Below are 16,082 nucleotides of genomic sequence, written 5' to 3'. Positions count from 1 at the left end.
TAACTTTAAATATTTTTGTAACAGTGACAATTTATACCAAATGACCTCACAGCTTGAATGCATGACATGGAATCAAATGAACTTGGGATCTCAACTTAAGGGGTAAGGTTTATGTTTTTGTTTTGTTTTTAAATCAATCTTATATTGCAGAATTATGATATAATTTATTTTTTGATAAAACGACTTATCAAAATATTAAACTTCTTAGCATGTGGATATTTGTCACTGACATCCTGGCTGTTTATGTTTGTGTGTGTGTTAGATTTTGAAATGCTCAATAAAACCATTTTTTTCTTGAGCGTGTTAAGCAGTTAAAGGGCACAAGAGAGCAATATTATCTAATTTGTTATGAGCTATAATCTTTTATATAACACATTATAGGTGTGGATTGCATTCATTTTATAACATTTGAAAAAAAAATATGGTGCAGTCATAAGCACTTCTGATAATCATGCTTTCACTTACACTGGTGTAATCGTGTAGATTTACAGTATCCATTGATGTACAGTGAAATCTTATTTATGTCTACTCAAAAGTAAGTCCCATTGAGTTCAGTTGAACTTACTCTCAGGTAAGAACATATATGACTGCAGCCTAATAGTCCCATAGATGCCTTGGCTGTGACAGCATTCATTCATTGATGTGGATGGTATTCTGGACTAACCAGCCTTTTTATTTTTGGGGTGACTTTCAGAACAGCGGCACTATTTTTCACCAGCATTTCTTAACAAAACCATACACCTTGAATAAACTTGCAGCTTTTTGGAATAACTCTGTAAATGGAGCTGATCAAAATCTGTGCCCACTGCATCCAGCCTTCCCAAAACTGCAGGGCTGTGTCGCAGGGAGCTGGCGAGATGGAGAGTACCTAGGAACAGGGCCAGCAGGCAGAAAAATAAAGTTTGGGCAAAGTAACCACATAGAAAAAGCCAAGCTGACTATTGCCTAGTATAAACCCAAGCCTGACCAGGGATACCAGATGTTGGGGTCTGGGTGATGCCTGGGGTTGGGGAACTGAGTTCTCTGGGTTTGGAATGGACCCAAGTGCTAAAGTTCATCAGTTTGGAAAGGGTGTGGAGGCAGGGTCCAACACAACAGGGTTTTATTTACTTACGATACATAATGGAGGGTGGATATGTGGGGAAAACCTCGTTTGGCCCTTTAATTTTCTGTCAACTGGCCCCAAAGAGGGGAAACCCTAAGGCTGATCTGGAAGCTTTTACAGCTTTGCCAGGTCAGAAGAAACCAGTGGTCTGCTTGGATGGGCTGTGTCACTCTGGAGCCTGAGGCAGGACTATGGGCCTGGAGATGGTTTTAGTCAGTGGCCTTGCTTGCTCACAAAAAGAGCAACAGAGCTCAGGTCAAAGCCACAGTGGGTCCCGGTTCCAGCCACAGTGGCTCCTGACAGTAACAATGCCGCAGCCCACGCTTTCCTTTTCTCCATCCCTTTTCAAATGTCTTATTTTAATCTTCCTCCCCATTTCTTTATACTTTTTCCGTCTCTTGCGTCCTTTTATTACCTTGAATTCTCATAGATCTTACCGTACATCCTTTGCCTTTGCTTTTCCGCTGTCCCTCCCATTTTCCTTAGCTTCCTCCCTATGGACCGGACTGTTGTTCTCTCCCACCTGTAGGGAGTGGGCTCCAGTCTGGCCACTGCTTGCCCAGAAATTGTTTCCTGTTACCCTGGAAGCAGGAAGTCCTTCTTGAAGGAGCCGCATGCTACTAAAGATATTTGATGAGGCTGCAGGCAGGATATGGGGGGCGGTTATGGACAGTGCACTCCTTTCTTTCCTGAAGTTTGAACAGAGTGGGGAGATGAAGGTCATTATAAGTATAGCAATCAGAGGACAACTCACAGAATTTAATGTTGGCTAGCATGTTTTGGTGGAGTAGAACCTTTCGACTGTGTGAGTTATAAATGATATTTGTATCTGGTGTGTAGATTTGAAATCAACATTTGAGAGAAAATAAGAAAATGCATTTTCACAAATGTATGAAAGAAATGATTCACTATATTTTAAATAATTATAATTGCTTTATTTTCATTTATATGTAATTGCTTTTTTCTGGCAAGGTGTTTACTTGCATCTTCTGAGAGTAAAGCTGCAGCATTTTATTTTATTTTTTAAAAGATAGATGGGTATTAACTACAGTGGTACCTCTCGTTACGAACTTAATCTGTTCTGGAGGTCCGTTCTTAACCTGAAACCGTTCTTAACCTGAGGTACCACTTTAACTAATGGGGCTTCCCGCTGCCACTGCGCTGCCACTGCATGATTTCTGTTCTCATCCTGAGCTAAAGCTCTTAACCCGAGGTACTACTTCTGGGTTAGCGGAGTCTGTAAGTGTTTGTAACCCAAAGTGTTTGTAACCCGAGGCGTTTATAACCCAAGGTACCACTGTAATAGATAGTAGTTGGATCCTTCTGGTGTTAACATGTTGAAAATAATTTTGGTTTGAAGAAAAGCAAATTTCCTTATCCTATCTTATAACAATTTTTATTTGTGGACTGAAATTCCACAGTTCAAACAGCCTAGCTGCAACTGGAAGAGTTGTCTCACTTAGTCTCACTGAGACCAACGTGCGTTAAGTGCACATTTCTCTGTGTTGGAATTCCTCCACACCCTCCCATTTGAGGTTCTGAATTAGGTTTTCCTGACTATGCTTTGTGTATTTGTTGAAACCAAGCCCTAACAGAAGCATGAAAAATTAGATCTGAGCATTAACCATCCACACATAATCAATTATTGTCAAGAGATTCTTTCTAAAAAAAAATTAAAATAGTGGGAAGGGAGACATAAAGATGAAGTAGTAGTAGTTGCTCATCCAGGTCTCCCCCCACCCCCCAAAAATCCAGCATGTGCAGACATAGTATGTACTTATTATACAGAAGCCCTGGAATGAGCTGAAAACTAAATAAAGATAGAGTGTAAGTAATGTGAGTTTGACATGACACTAAACAGAAATGGATTAACCTATAGTGCAAGAGATATCCTAACATGTCACTGGAAATCTTAACCAAAATGTATACTATCTAATTATGGGGAGGTAGCATTATTAGATAGTACTCTTATTCCGTGCTGTTTCAAATGATTCAGCACTGCATATGCTAGCAATTAAAAAACAACACTTTTTCTATTTCAGCTCATTTTCTGTGTGTTGGACATGAGGAGTCCCGCCCCCTTAAAAAAGAAAGGAAATAAAATTGGGCCAGTAAGCAAATTTACAGTGAGAACAGTATGATGGAGCACATTGTTTATGTTGCTATGGCAGCACTGAGAAAACGTGTCATTTATTATATGGAAACTGCTACATATAAAGTCATGCTAAGATGACTGAAAATCGAAACCTGTAGTTATCTCAGTGGTGTGGTTGCAATCCGTTGCGAATAAACGGAAGTTAATGATGCTACTTATTCATCTTGGTAAGCTTATAAAAACAAATAAGCCCTACTCCTAGGATGTAGCAAACTGTTATATCCTCTATTGCAGGTCTTGGGAACCCATGACCCTCCAGATGTTATTGAACCACAAATGCCATAATCCCTGACCACTGGCTGGGGCTGATGGAAGTGCAAACCCAACAACATCTGGAAGATCACAGTTTTCCCATCTCTGCTGGATAGTTTGAGCACAGATGGGAATAATATTAACAGTACATACATCCAACTGATTAAAGGATTCTTAAGCTGCTTCCTTGGTGAACGTTATTGTATGACCCATGTAATGTGTTTGCAGACTTGCATGAGCCCCTGTCAGGCAAAAATGCAGGATACAAATAAATAACAATAATAACAACAATAACAATAATGTACTCTTGCATCCCATTCAGATATGGTACTTGTTACATTGCAAAAAAAATGTGCAGGATAAAATTCACATTACATAGTAATGTAAAATGTAATGGTAACATGGTAATGAACTGAGGCCAATGTTTCCAGCGGTACCTTTGACATCTGGCATGTAACTCACAGGAGAGGAAAAAATGGAAAGAATACCAAGTTTCTCAACAATCCATCACATTACATGGTTTTGATTTTTTTTTTAAAAAAAATCTCAATACAATACCCACTTCTGCCTTTTTTTTTTTTTTTTGGAGGCCATTTCGGACTTTTCTCCTTCATTGTCTGCAATTTCCTCTTTAGATATGATGTTTTGTCTCTTCTAGAGAAAATATCCTGCAAAATGAAGAAGCATATAAACCTTGTCTGAGATCCAAGTAATTAAAGCAAGGAAGAGGTTACTCTTTAGGGATCTGAGTGGTGGTGGAGGAGGAAACCCCCTGGCTTAAACAGAAATATTGAAAGTAGAATGAAGACAATATATGGCATTCTATGCATCCATAAGTGCAGACTTTTAGCAGTGATGCGACCTGGGTTGTTTAGGAGGAAAAAGCAAAGAGAAGATGGAATCATGATGAACGATCTATGGTAAAGTCAATTTAAATGTTTTGGTATAGGCCAAGATTATAGAATCTGTGGAAAATCAGAGCTAGACATAGCCTCATCGTTGGTAATATGAGCCAAAATAGTTATCTGTCTTCTTTGGCTGAGAGAGTTACAAAACACAGCGCCTTCAGTTTCAGTTGCCATGAACATAAGCTACTCTTCCTAAGATTTACATCTTTAAAATACATGGACTGTTCATAAGGGATTCCCAGGAGTGTAGTGTTTCAGATGTTTCCCTCCTTCTTGAAGAACTTAATGAATATTGGCATCCTTCTTTGCATTGAAATATGTGACTTCTATATATCTCTTCACAGATTATAGCCTTTATATACTTGCTGTCATTTTCCTATGTGATTCAGTTAAGATTTCCTTCGCATACTATACTGCAACAAATGTTTGAAAAGGATTTCAAAATCTGAGAAATGATTTTTTTAAAAAGTACCATAGCAGATTCTGCTTGGGGGCATATGTGATTGGACATAGGCATAGCCCTAATAGTACACAATGATGGGTGGTGTACACAGAAATCATCTCCATACCTAGCTTCTGGAACAGCCTTCCAGAAGGGGTAGATGTTGCTGGATTTAGGCCCCAACTTGTCAAACACTTGGTTTTAGTACGACTGATGATTTTCTGAAAGGGCTACATCCATCATTGCTGTGTGCACACTCATAGTTGGAATCACTGTCCTTTGAACAGCTCTCTTCAAGGGTCACCAAGCTTTGGGCCCCACTTGGAATTTTGAGGAAGTGCCATGGGCACCAGTCATAAAACAGCTGCCATTGGGGTGTGACGCAACACAAAATGGTTCCATGGTTGTGGCACAACACACAGTAGATACTTTGAAGGCGCAACCACATCTAAAAGAGCAGAAAAGGAGGTGGGAACATAAAATGGTGTGGGCATATCACTCACCTGTCAGCAACCCCATTAATTAGTGGGAAAGGTACCCAAATCAGCCACTGCCACACTCAAGAGAGAGGAGCTCTTTGCAACTCTCCTCTGTTCAAAATGAATGGGAAGGTGGGTATCCAATCCTGGAATCCAATGAAGTTTAATGGGGTGTGTTCAGTGTAGAAGAGTCTGAGCCTGTGCAAACAGGAACTGGGCAGGAAAAACTAACATGTTATCATGTATTTTTGAACCATAAACAACTTACCTAAGCCACCCCCATGCCCACCACTATATCCCTGTCCAGCAACTGTGCTCCCCAGATTCAGTGCTGCTGAGAGTATCACCTGCCCTGGAAGTCCACTTAGAAACTGGGCTTTTATTGTTGCAGCTCCAGATCTCTGGAATTAATTATGAGACAGGTGTCCAGTGTTTAGGCACCTGAGGTGTGATCCAGTCATTTGTGAAAAATTAATTGTACACCTATAGAGTTTGCAGAAATGGTTTAAATTGTTTTCAGAATTTGGATTTATCTTACTTTTTATTGTGTTGTACACTGCTTTGATGGCCTCAATCTGCGAAGAGGTTTATAAATTTGGTAAAACACTGTATTCTGAGACCTTTCACCATAGGAAGTACTAGCAGGCATGCTGGTATCTGTGGGCACTGTATCGTTGACACTGAAATAATAGCAAGTTCATGTACTCCATTGTGAGTAAACCTTAAACCACAGATCAAGTGATGTATATGACATTCGGTAAAATCACACATGCACAAATGAGATGTGTTTTTCAGGACCCTAACCCTGCTCCTGAGACTGTGATTTCATAGAACCAGAGTTATAATGGACCCAAAGGATCATGTAGTCCAGCTCCCTGCAATGCAGTAATCACAGCTATATTTAACTGTTTTTAATACTGATTCTTAAATTGTCCAAACCTACCCTCAGACCTGCTGGTGAAAGGTGGGTGATAAATTCTTTTTCATATTAAAACAGTACACTCCAAATATAATCAATTCACATGACGCTAAAATTAAATTGCAATTAAACCAAACCATTCATTTTGTGTTTGACAAAAATGCATTTAAAATTATGATGATGACTTATTATTTATTAAGTGCATGATATTCTAGATACAATTAAAAACAAAAGCCAAGCCCTTGCCAGTGGTGTAACAGTCAATGAACAACAGTGGGAGTAATAACAAAGAACTACAGAAGGAAATGATATGTTATTTTAAGGGAGGTTCATCTGCTGCTTCTTTTTCACAATTTATCTGCTAATCTACCACTTTAAGCAACCCTCTTTTATGCTACAAGCACACAAAAAGTAGAAGCTAGGATTCCCTGCTCTGTGAATAAGTTGTTATATTTCTACTGCTGAGATTTCTAGTTTTTATAAATGCAGTGTGGGCAGAGCAATTCTAACAAGGGACTAGGGAGATGTGGAGCGGCAAATTTACTGCTGCCTGTCCGGTTGCCTCCTGCTGGCCAGGCAGAAAGGTGGTCAGGCAGTAGGTTTTTTTTGTTTTGGTGTGTCAGCTCCAGGATGGCATATCGGGAGGAGACTTGAATCTAACAGATCCAAACTCTCTGGTGCCCTCAGTCCCTGACCCCACTCATGCCCTGTTTGGGGGTTTTCTGCTGGATTCCGCCCCCCAGAGCTTCTACTGCCCCAGAACCTGCCTCCCCACCACATCTCTCTGCTGGTGGAGAGGTGACTGTGCTAGCCTACCACTTCCCCATCCTAAGTGGGGTTATGGATTTCCTTTTTTTAAAAAAAATCCAAAGCGATATACAATAAACTATATTTAAATAACTGCAGAGGTTCAAAGCCATATATTAATCATAAACCGGAACACACGAGGGCTTATCAGCAATGTTTCACACTCTTTCCAAATAGGTCATGCTGAAGTAACACAAGTTCACAGATGCACACGACCTTTTCTTTATCCTGATTTTACTGGCATGGAAGTGCAAGCAGTGTTCTTTGTTCACAACAGGGCTTTCTCACCTCCTTCCTATCCCATCATAGCTTGGCATGGCTTCTGAAAAAAGCCGGTCCTTAAAAAAGATCTTATTCAATCTAAGCCAAAAAAGAAAAGGTTGTCAGTGTTTGTAAAAAAAAGAAAAATAAAAAAGGAAAGGGTTCTGACCTCCCTTTGTCTCCTCAGCCTGGTCCTCAGACCCTTGTCGGCATAAAAGAGTCCATGAGAAAAGTATCCTTGAGGAGTTTTATTCTTAAAAGTCTTTGTGCAAAAGCAACTGACCAACTGTACACACCAACACTACCAGCTTTCACTAACCAACCAACCAACCCAACTCAGCAACAAACTAACATTTCTCACTCTATATATACAACCTGGTGCAGGCCGCTGACTCATGCAGACCCAGCTTTATTCACATTAAAGAAACAGCGGCCATTTTAGCCGTGACAAAGGTGTATTAAATCTATACAACACTGCCAATCTTTGACAATTACTTTCTCCCATGGTATGTAGTTTAAACACTAATGACCCAACTACATTTCCGTCATCCACTACTTTTTTTCATGGTTGTGGTGGTTCCACTTGCAAAAAAAAAGAATAAGTTTTGGTTCTTCAAATTGGTGACTTCCCAATATGATCAGCATGTTAAAAGGATTTCCAGGACACTGACTCCCAGCAAATGTCAAGTACCTGCCATCATAAAATTTTCTGGGAGCTGCCTGGTGCTGTTTCCAAGCCTGAATATACTTCAAATTAGAACTCAGAAGGCAAAGACTGCAATAAGCAATAGGTGCGGATCAGGATATGCACGAGCAGAAGCCCATTCCCAACTTCCCCTCCCCAGGAGAAGTGTTCTTTGGGCGTTTTGCAACAAGATTGGATGGGGTGTTGGGGGATGAAGCAGGAAGGGGGAAATGGAGGAGCTAATTTAATAGGTACAATTAGCGGAGCTCAATGAAAGCAATGGGCTTAAGAGTACCTAACTGTTATAGACTGTGGCACTGGCCTTGCTTGGGCAACGAGAATGCCTCAACAGAGTTTTACTTTTTCTAAAAAAAAAAAAAAATGTAAATAATCTTCATAATACATCTGCTTGGTAGTAGCATTATTACCAAAGAAAGCAGCAGTGTATATTTTTCAGTGCTATGATGACAATCAGTGGCGTAGCGTGGGGGGTGCAGGGGGGGCTGGCTGCACCGGGCGCAACATCTGGGGGTTAGGGGGCGCAAACCCACGGGTTAGGGGCGCAAATCCACGGGTTAGGGGGCGCAAATTACTTGCCTTGCCCCGGGTGCTGACAACCCACGCTACGCCACTGATGACAATTGTTTTAAATAATCACATTGAACATTATTTCATTATTTTCCTAAATGAAAGTGGCATATTTTCTGTGCCTCACATTTTTGGCTGCTTCTCCATACTAAAATCCTGATCTCTTTCTTGAACTGCTATTAAGTTATGGCTTAATGTGGTATCTGTTCTGTGTAATCTCCCCCCCCCCCCGACTTCCCCCCAACTGTTTAAAAAACATCCAGGGTTGATGGTGATGAATCACTCAGTTTTCATATTTTATGCTGATGTTTGCTAACTTGCCTCTGGATTCCCTAGAAAAAGCTTAGTACATCTTTATTAACCTGGGGCTCTAGTTTATCCATCTTACGAACAATGCCAGTGCAACAAAATAAAGGTTGTGGAAGGAAGTAATTCAAGGATTCATACTTTTCAGATATCTTTTTATTGTTTTTTTTTTAAACAAAGTTGTCATGATTCTTCAGAGCTGCTCTGTTTTTCATCACACATTTTATTATATAAGATATACATTTAAATAGCCTTGGATGTACTATATACTATTATGCTCAATCATTTTACATTTCTTCTGTCCCAAGGATCAAGTATTTTTTGGTCTTCTAAACAGAGAAATATATAATGCTTGCTTAACATTTTGGGGGTATTTTTTTGTTTCTCGGTTGTGAATGCATCTTTTTTTAGCACTTGAAATAAGGTGTTCAAATTGTTTGAATTGGCAGTTGTGTTTTATACTGCTCTAGGCTACTGTGGGCTATTGCAGTATAATCCAGGCTGTGGGTTGTATCCAAATAAGACATACTCTGAGTAGACCAATTGAAACCAATGGACTTAAATTTATTATATCAATATCAACGGGTCTAACTTTGAGTAGGACTTAGTTGGCTACAGACTATTTATGCTGTTGCTGTTGCAAATATAGTTTTTGTCTTTTATTGATTTTAATTATTAATTCAGTATTTTTAAAATAATGTCTTGCTTGTAAGCCACCCAAGAAATTTTTATTGAAGGGCAACTTTATAAGTAATATTAAGTAGTAGTAGTAGTAGTAGTAGTAGTAGTAGTAATAATAATAATAATAATAATATATTCATCCATACTTACATAATGCACAAAGACACATGGATGTTCTTTCATTTAGGAACAGCAGTGGAAATATTATTGAATAGTTCCATACATCTTGAGGCCCTCCTGTGGTGCTGTGGTTTAGTGCATGTGGCTGTTAACCAAAAGGTTGGTGGTTTGAGCCCACCCAGGGACGGCTGTGGGCAGGATTCCTGCCCTGCAGGGAGTTGCATTAGATGACCCTCAGGGTCCCTTCCAATTTTACAGTTCTATGATTCTATAACATTCATTTTTTTCTAAAAGACTGACTGATGAGGATAAAATCTACAGTTTCTTATTGTTCTGCAGGTCAGAGAATCCATTTTTTATTCATGCCTCTTTCCTTTTCCATGTTGTTTGTGTTGGGTCATTATAATAGGATATGATATTTTGTGAGGGTTCCTTGGATTATACCAGGGGTGGAGCACCTTAGGCCTAGGGGATGAATGGGACCTTCTAGCCCTCAGGACTCTATACAGGACACTCAACAGCCATGCTCTGTATCTGCCACTACATATGGCTGGAATGTCCCTTGAACTGTGATAATACTTCTCGCTTGCCTGGATGGAGGATAGATAGTGGGGTGTGTGTGTGTGTGTGTGTGTGTGTGTGTGCGTAACTACATTCACTTTGACTGCTCCCACAACTGACATGCATTCCCCAGAAGTTTGCCCATGGGCAAGTAACCTAGCTTCAAGGTAAAGAAGAGTTCTGAGCACAAATGGTCCCCCTGCAAAAGGTCTCCATCTATGCCAGTAATTTCCATTCTGTGTGCTGTGCCATAAGAAACAAACTACCTGAGGCTACAGTCCTTAAAACATACTTACTAGGGAGAAAGCCACAATGAAATGTACTTCTAAACAAGCATGCATAGGATGCTAATAATAATAATAATAATAATAATAATAATAATAATAATAATAATAATAATAATAATAATTTATTATTTATACCCCGCCCATCTGGCTGGGTTTCCCCAGCCACTCTGGGCGGCTTCCAACTGAATATTAAAAACAGTACAGCATCAAAACAGTACAGCATAGGATATTTAATGCTGTAGTGTTTTTAACACTCGATTGGGAGCCGCCCAGAGTGGCTGGGGAAACTCGGCCACATGGGCAGGGTATAAATAATAAATTATAATTATTATAATTATTATTGTCCTGCAAATTTGCAGTCTTGCACAGTTATCTGGGAGTAAGTTCCATTCAATTTCCAATTAGGAAGCACACTGAGATCAATGACTGATACAGAAGTCAAGGGATGGGTGTTGTGTAATTTCTTAACTCTTACACGACTTAAAGGTAAACTTTTTTCTTCAAGTGTAAGACTGAAATGGTTCTCCAGTTTCATTTTAGAATAAAAGTGTGTGTCTCAGCTATCAGAAGTCTGGTAAATACAGGTTTATATTTATAGAAAGTTAAATGTTGCAGGATGAAGTTCACTTATTTTTAGCCTTAAACTGAAAGTCCTAAATACTTCAAGGGAAATGTTTGGGTTGCATCCTTGCTGCACAGAGGGGGATCATTGATTTCCACAAGGTAACGATTTCCTTGTTTGTTGATTTTACTAAAGGTTAAGCTGCAGTACATCTTCCAAGCTGATATGTGGGTTAAATAGTTAGGACTCTGATTTGTAATCCTACCCTGTGGCTGCACCACTGCTGTTCTTGTAAATGTCATCACTTTCTCAGTCCTATCTGGTTATATCTGAGTCATGAGGTGCTGACAAAAACCCACTGCACTTAATGTGAAACCTGAGGCATTTTGCTCATTCCAAAGATATTAGCAATAGCCAACTTGGCATTTAACTGATAAATAACTTGCACGTATCTGCTGCATTAACTTTTGCTTCTCTGTGTTCCCCCACCCCTATCTGTACTGTTTTTTTTTCAGTAATCAAAATTTAAAGCACTGCTAGGCAAATCTTATGTTCTCTCTTTGAAACCTATGTTTGAAACAGAATCACTAAGTTTCCATTACGTTTCCTTGGTCTATTTCGTTGTTTTCGGATTGAATGAAGGCCTGTCGCTAATACTTCATCAACACAGTATAGTTAATTTCCAACCTTTGGCCTCTCTTTATTTTCAGCCATGCAACAGGATATGAAAGTGATAACCATGCAGGCCCTATGTTATACAGCTGTGGGGCCCAGTATAGAATACACACCCATGGAGTCTTTAGAGGAATACAGGTAAGTATATTGCAGGAAATGTACAATTCTAAATGGATTTCCAGGCTGTCATTGGAAACTCCTGTTTTTAAGATAAGAAATGGATCAGGCGATGGTCCCAGATGCCCATAGGGAGCTTGCCGGCAGGACATGAGCATGACAGGATTCTCTCCCTTCCTGTGGTTTCCAGCAACTGGCATTCAGAATAATTACTGCATCTGACCACGGAGGCAGCCATCATGGCTAGTAGCCAATGATATACATTATTCTCCATGAATTTGCTGAATCCCCTTTTAAAGCCATCTAAATTGGTGGCCTCCACTGCCTCCTGTGCGAGTGGGTTCCATACTTTTAACTATGTGCTGTGTGAAGAGCTTTCTTTTGCCTGCCTTGAATTCTCCAACATTGAACCTTCATTGGAGGTCTATGAGTTCTAGCGCTTTGAGAGTGAGAAAAATTTTTCTCTATCTACTTTCTCTATGCCATGCATTATTATTTTGTACACCTCTCTACAGGATCTTTTCTCTACTATTCCACTGCATCAGTAATAAATTCAGTGAGAAACTATTGGCTGACTTAAAGAAAAAGAAACAACAGAAATAATTTTCATTAGAACAAGCTACAATATTCCTCTAAATGGGAAACTTCAAAGTGGCATTGCACTTTCCTAAATATTAGATCTGGCATGTGATTATTAACTGAAGGCCTGAAATTTTCATTTTTTGCTAAGCAGTAATATGTTAAAGCTTGTTTTACAGGAAGGGAAAAAAAGATTAATAAACAAATTAAATAAATATTAATTACAATAGATATGTTTTAAGGTAGTATAATTGGAGCAGTTATTGCATGCACTGCTTCCAGTTCTGAAAACTGGTCATATAATAATCCAAATTCTTAATGCCATTATAGGATGTGAGACGAGTACCTGGAGTAGCTCCTATGATTGTTAGATCAGCAGGTGACACAAATGAGAAAAGACCTTTCATGTGTGAATACCCTGGCTGCAATAAACGATATTTCAAACTGTCTCATCTGCAGATGCATGGAAGAAAGCACACAGGTAAGTATTTTAATGGACTGCAAAATTGTCACTAGTTAGAAGTCTGATTCTGTGCTTTGGTGTTTACTGTACAGTGGTACCTCGGGTTAAGTACTTAATTCGTTCCGGAGGTCCGTTCTTAACCTGAAGACCACTTTAGCTAATGCGGCCTCCTGCTGCCGCCGCGCTGTCGGAGCACGATTTCTGTTCTTATCCTGAAGCAAAATTCTTAACCTGAAACACTATTTCTGGGTTAGCGGAGTCTGTAACCTGAAGCGTATGTAACCTGAAGCGTATGTAACCCGAGGTACCACTGTACTGGGAATTGAACCCATTCATATAAAATGGCTTTTTACATACCAACAGCAAAAGCAAGTGCTGATTTGCATAAAATCCGCATAGGTTTATAGGTATGCAAATTTATATACAAATTCATATGATTTAAATAGAAATACAATATATATAATGGGAAACACTATGACTAGGTGACCTTTGGGCCTTCTTACTGCTGATGGGGAACTTCAAGGAACTACTATGGTTTTTAATTAAGACTTGGAGTGGACCCTTCAAGTAGAAGACTCCTTCCGACAGTGGAATACATGACCATGCTGTGTTCATAATCCCTCCAACATGGGGCATTTTAGGGTCCTTGGGCTAAAAAGAGCAAGATAGTCCTTCACTTGTCACCTCTAATAGGGATGCAGTGTGTGTGTGTGTGTGTGTGTGTGTGGTTGCTTTGCACATACAGCACAACTGAATGACTACCTTATTTGTCAGGCATGGCCTCACAGGTCTTGAAGGGTTTTTTTTAAGGAACAAAATGCTTCTGTATATCATTCCAAATTAATGATTTGTATGTGATGTTTTTCCAGTGAATTGTGCTTGATAATACACACACACACACACACACACACGGGGGTGGAGCTGGATGTGCTCCATAAGATTCCTCTTTCTCATCACCTAGATATTTATACATGACTGGCTCATTACATTTCCTGCAGACTGCTCACTCAGATAGTGTTACCCACAGTTGGATTAGAAAACATGCAGAGCTCGGATAGAAAAATTTGGAATTCATATCAGCATTTCTTAATGTTTCAACACAGCTTTTGCTGACTTCTCATGTGCCCTTTAACTGCTTATTGAGTGCTTTGCTGGTTATTAACAATACCATTAACTGAAACATATAATAATAAAAGGCATCTGGTTGATTTGGAGCACTAGGAAGCTGAGAAATACAACGGGGGGAAAGCAATATAAACAATACACTGAATTAAGTGGTAAGATTTCATGGAGCTTTCAATCACCATTAACATGACCCAGCAACTATGATTTGTGTTTTTGAAGGTTTTTTGGAAATTGGTGTATGGTTTGGGAGTCTGGAAGGAATGCAATTTCGCGCTTTCTAGCCAAAATGACCCCTTACCTCCTTCCCCCATGCACTGTTCCAGGGATTCGCCTAGTCCCACCCCCCAGATGAAGGGGGGAAGCCCTATTGCACAAGCAGAAGTCCTTATGCACTGACGTGACTCATTAGTAGAATGCCACTCTTAGTTTTTTAATCAGTGAAGTGTACTACTTTGTACCCATCGGAGTTTTCTTCTCAGCAAAACTGTAAAAATGTTTTGCACAGAACAAACAACCATATAACAGGCACAGTTCTTGCAACATTTTTTTCTACTTTTGAAAAGCAAAATTTCATTACTTTAACAAATTTATATTAAAGATTTTGTTTGGAAAGTCATGGCTCTTTCTCCAGGGAAGGATACAGAGAGTGGAAATTAAACAACTGTCTCTTCTTCAGAACATTTGCATAAGTCACTGTCACAAACCTGATGACCTGGAGCAGCTCACCCCAGTTCATACTGGGTCTTGTGGTTTTTATTACACATTCTTTCCTGACTAGGCCATTTTGTTCCCACCATCACTGTAGACTGGTCTCTTCCAATTAAAGGATTACCTTTAGAGTTAGCTTATGAAGTTGTTCTCTGTGAGCACTCACTTTCTGGGTGTGCAGTCTTTCCAATCTCATCCAGTACCCCATTCCTCTTCAGAACAATAATGTTTTTCAAGGCCCATGGATATATTCATGAACTTGGAGAACTATACCAGTTATGAGGTATTATACTCTGAGAGAAAAAGCATCAGCACATATAAACCCTTCTGTAAAATTGATGCCAACTTTTCAGCTCTGGCTATACATTAGGATGACTACACAGTAGCTTGAATGACAGCCTACACCTGCTGAAAATCCATTTTATACACAGGTATTAAAGGTGCAGGAGGCACATCTTCCTTTTCTGGTCACCCTATGCTGCACTGATGCAAGTTGCTGAGCTTGCTGCAAGCACGCATGCACATACCAAACTAAGCTACAGATCAGCATTCCCATAATCACACACTGATTACACATAACAGACAGCATCTCCTTGGTGTGACTGGTTTCTTGCTCCCCTCCTATAAGAAAAAACATTCTTGAAGATGCAATTGTGCTTCATAACTCTTTTCCAATCAGGCAAATGGGTGGAATTCAACATTGAGCTAATACAATTGTTCCATCAGTGCAAGCATTTCTGCTTGCTAGACTGAATGACCTCTGCTCTTCTCTCCCTGTGAGCTGTTCTGGAGGTTCTCCTGACTCTCCAGACCTGATGGGAGTGGAGAGGAGAAGAGGGGAAATCTCCATCGTGCTGGTGAAACTCATTGCCCTGCTTCCCACTAGCACAATTCTTTAGCAGAATCTGGCCCCAAGTCTTTTGCACCTTAGATTTGGGACCAGACAGTGGGAAGGTAGCTGTGAAGATGAACCTTTCATGTGTTTTCCTAATTACCAAAGGCAAAAGGGGCAGGAAAGGAGTTTACTGGTGATCAGTATGGGGATGTCCCTTAAACTTTTCTGGGCCCTTATCAGTCTGCTGCCTCAACAGAATAGAATGAAGTGGTTTAACCTTGAGGAGAAACGAGTGGGAGACAGCTCTCTGGGGAACAACTGCTATTTCCTGGAATGTATGCACCGAGTGTAATCTTGAGGCCAGTTTAAATTTATAGATAGCTAGTGTATAAAAAAAGTATCATGAATGGGGTTTTCTACATAACCACAAAGCTCTTTGGAAAATAAATACACATGGTCTTT

General features: G+C 39.8%; 1 protein-coding gene across 3 annotated transcripts in view; it reads left to right on the top strand.

Moving 5' to 3' along the window:
- WT1 (WT1 transcription factor) overlaps positions 1–16,082 on the top strand; it is a 47,580-nt gene that overhangs the window by 20,831 nt on the left and 10,667 nt on the right. For 2 of the 3 annotated variants that reach the window (XM_082209176.1, XM_082209175.1), the window contains exons 4-6: positions 25–102; positions 11,829–11,931; positions 12,820–12,970. In XM_082209176.1, the coding sequence (XP_082065302.1) occupies positions 25–102; positions 11,829–11,931; positions 12,820–12,970 (332 nt within the window). The remainder of the gene's footprint in view (positions 1–24; positions 103–11,828; positions 11,932–12,819; positions 12,971–16,082) is intronic. The other variant, XM_082209177.1, reaches the window with a different exon arrangement.

This window comes from Podarcis vaucheri (assembly GCF_965113315.1).
Source record: "Podarcis vaucheri genome assembly, chromosome: 1".
Classification (NCBI taxonomy): Eukaryota; Metazoa; Chordata; class Lepidosauria; order Squamata; family Lacertidae; genus Podarcis; species Podarcis vaucheri.
This window is presented reverse-complemented; position numbering and strand designations above follow the sequence as displayed.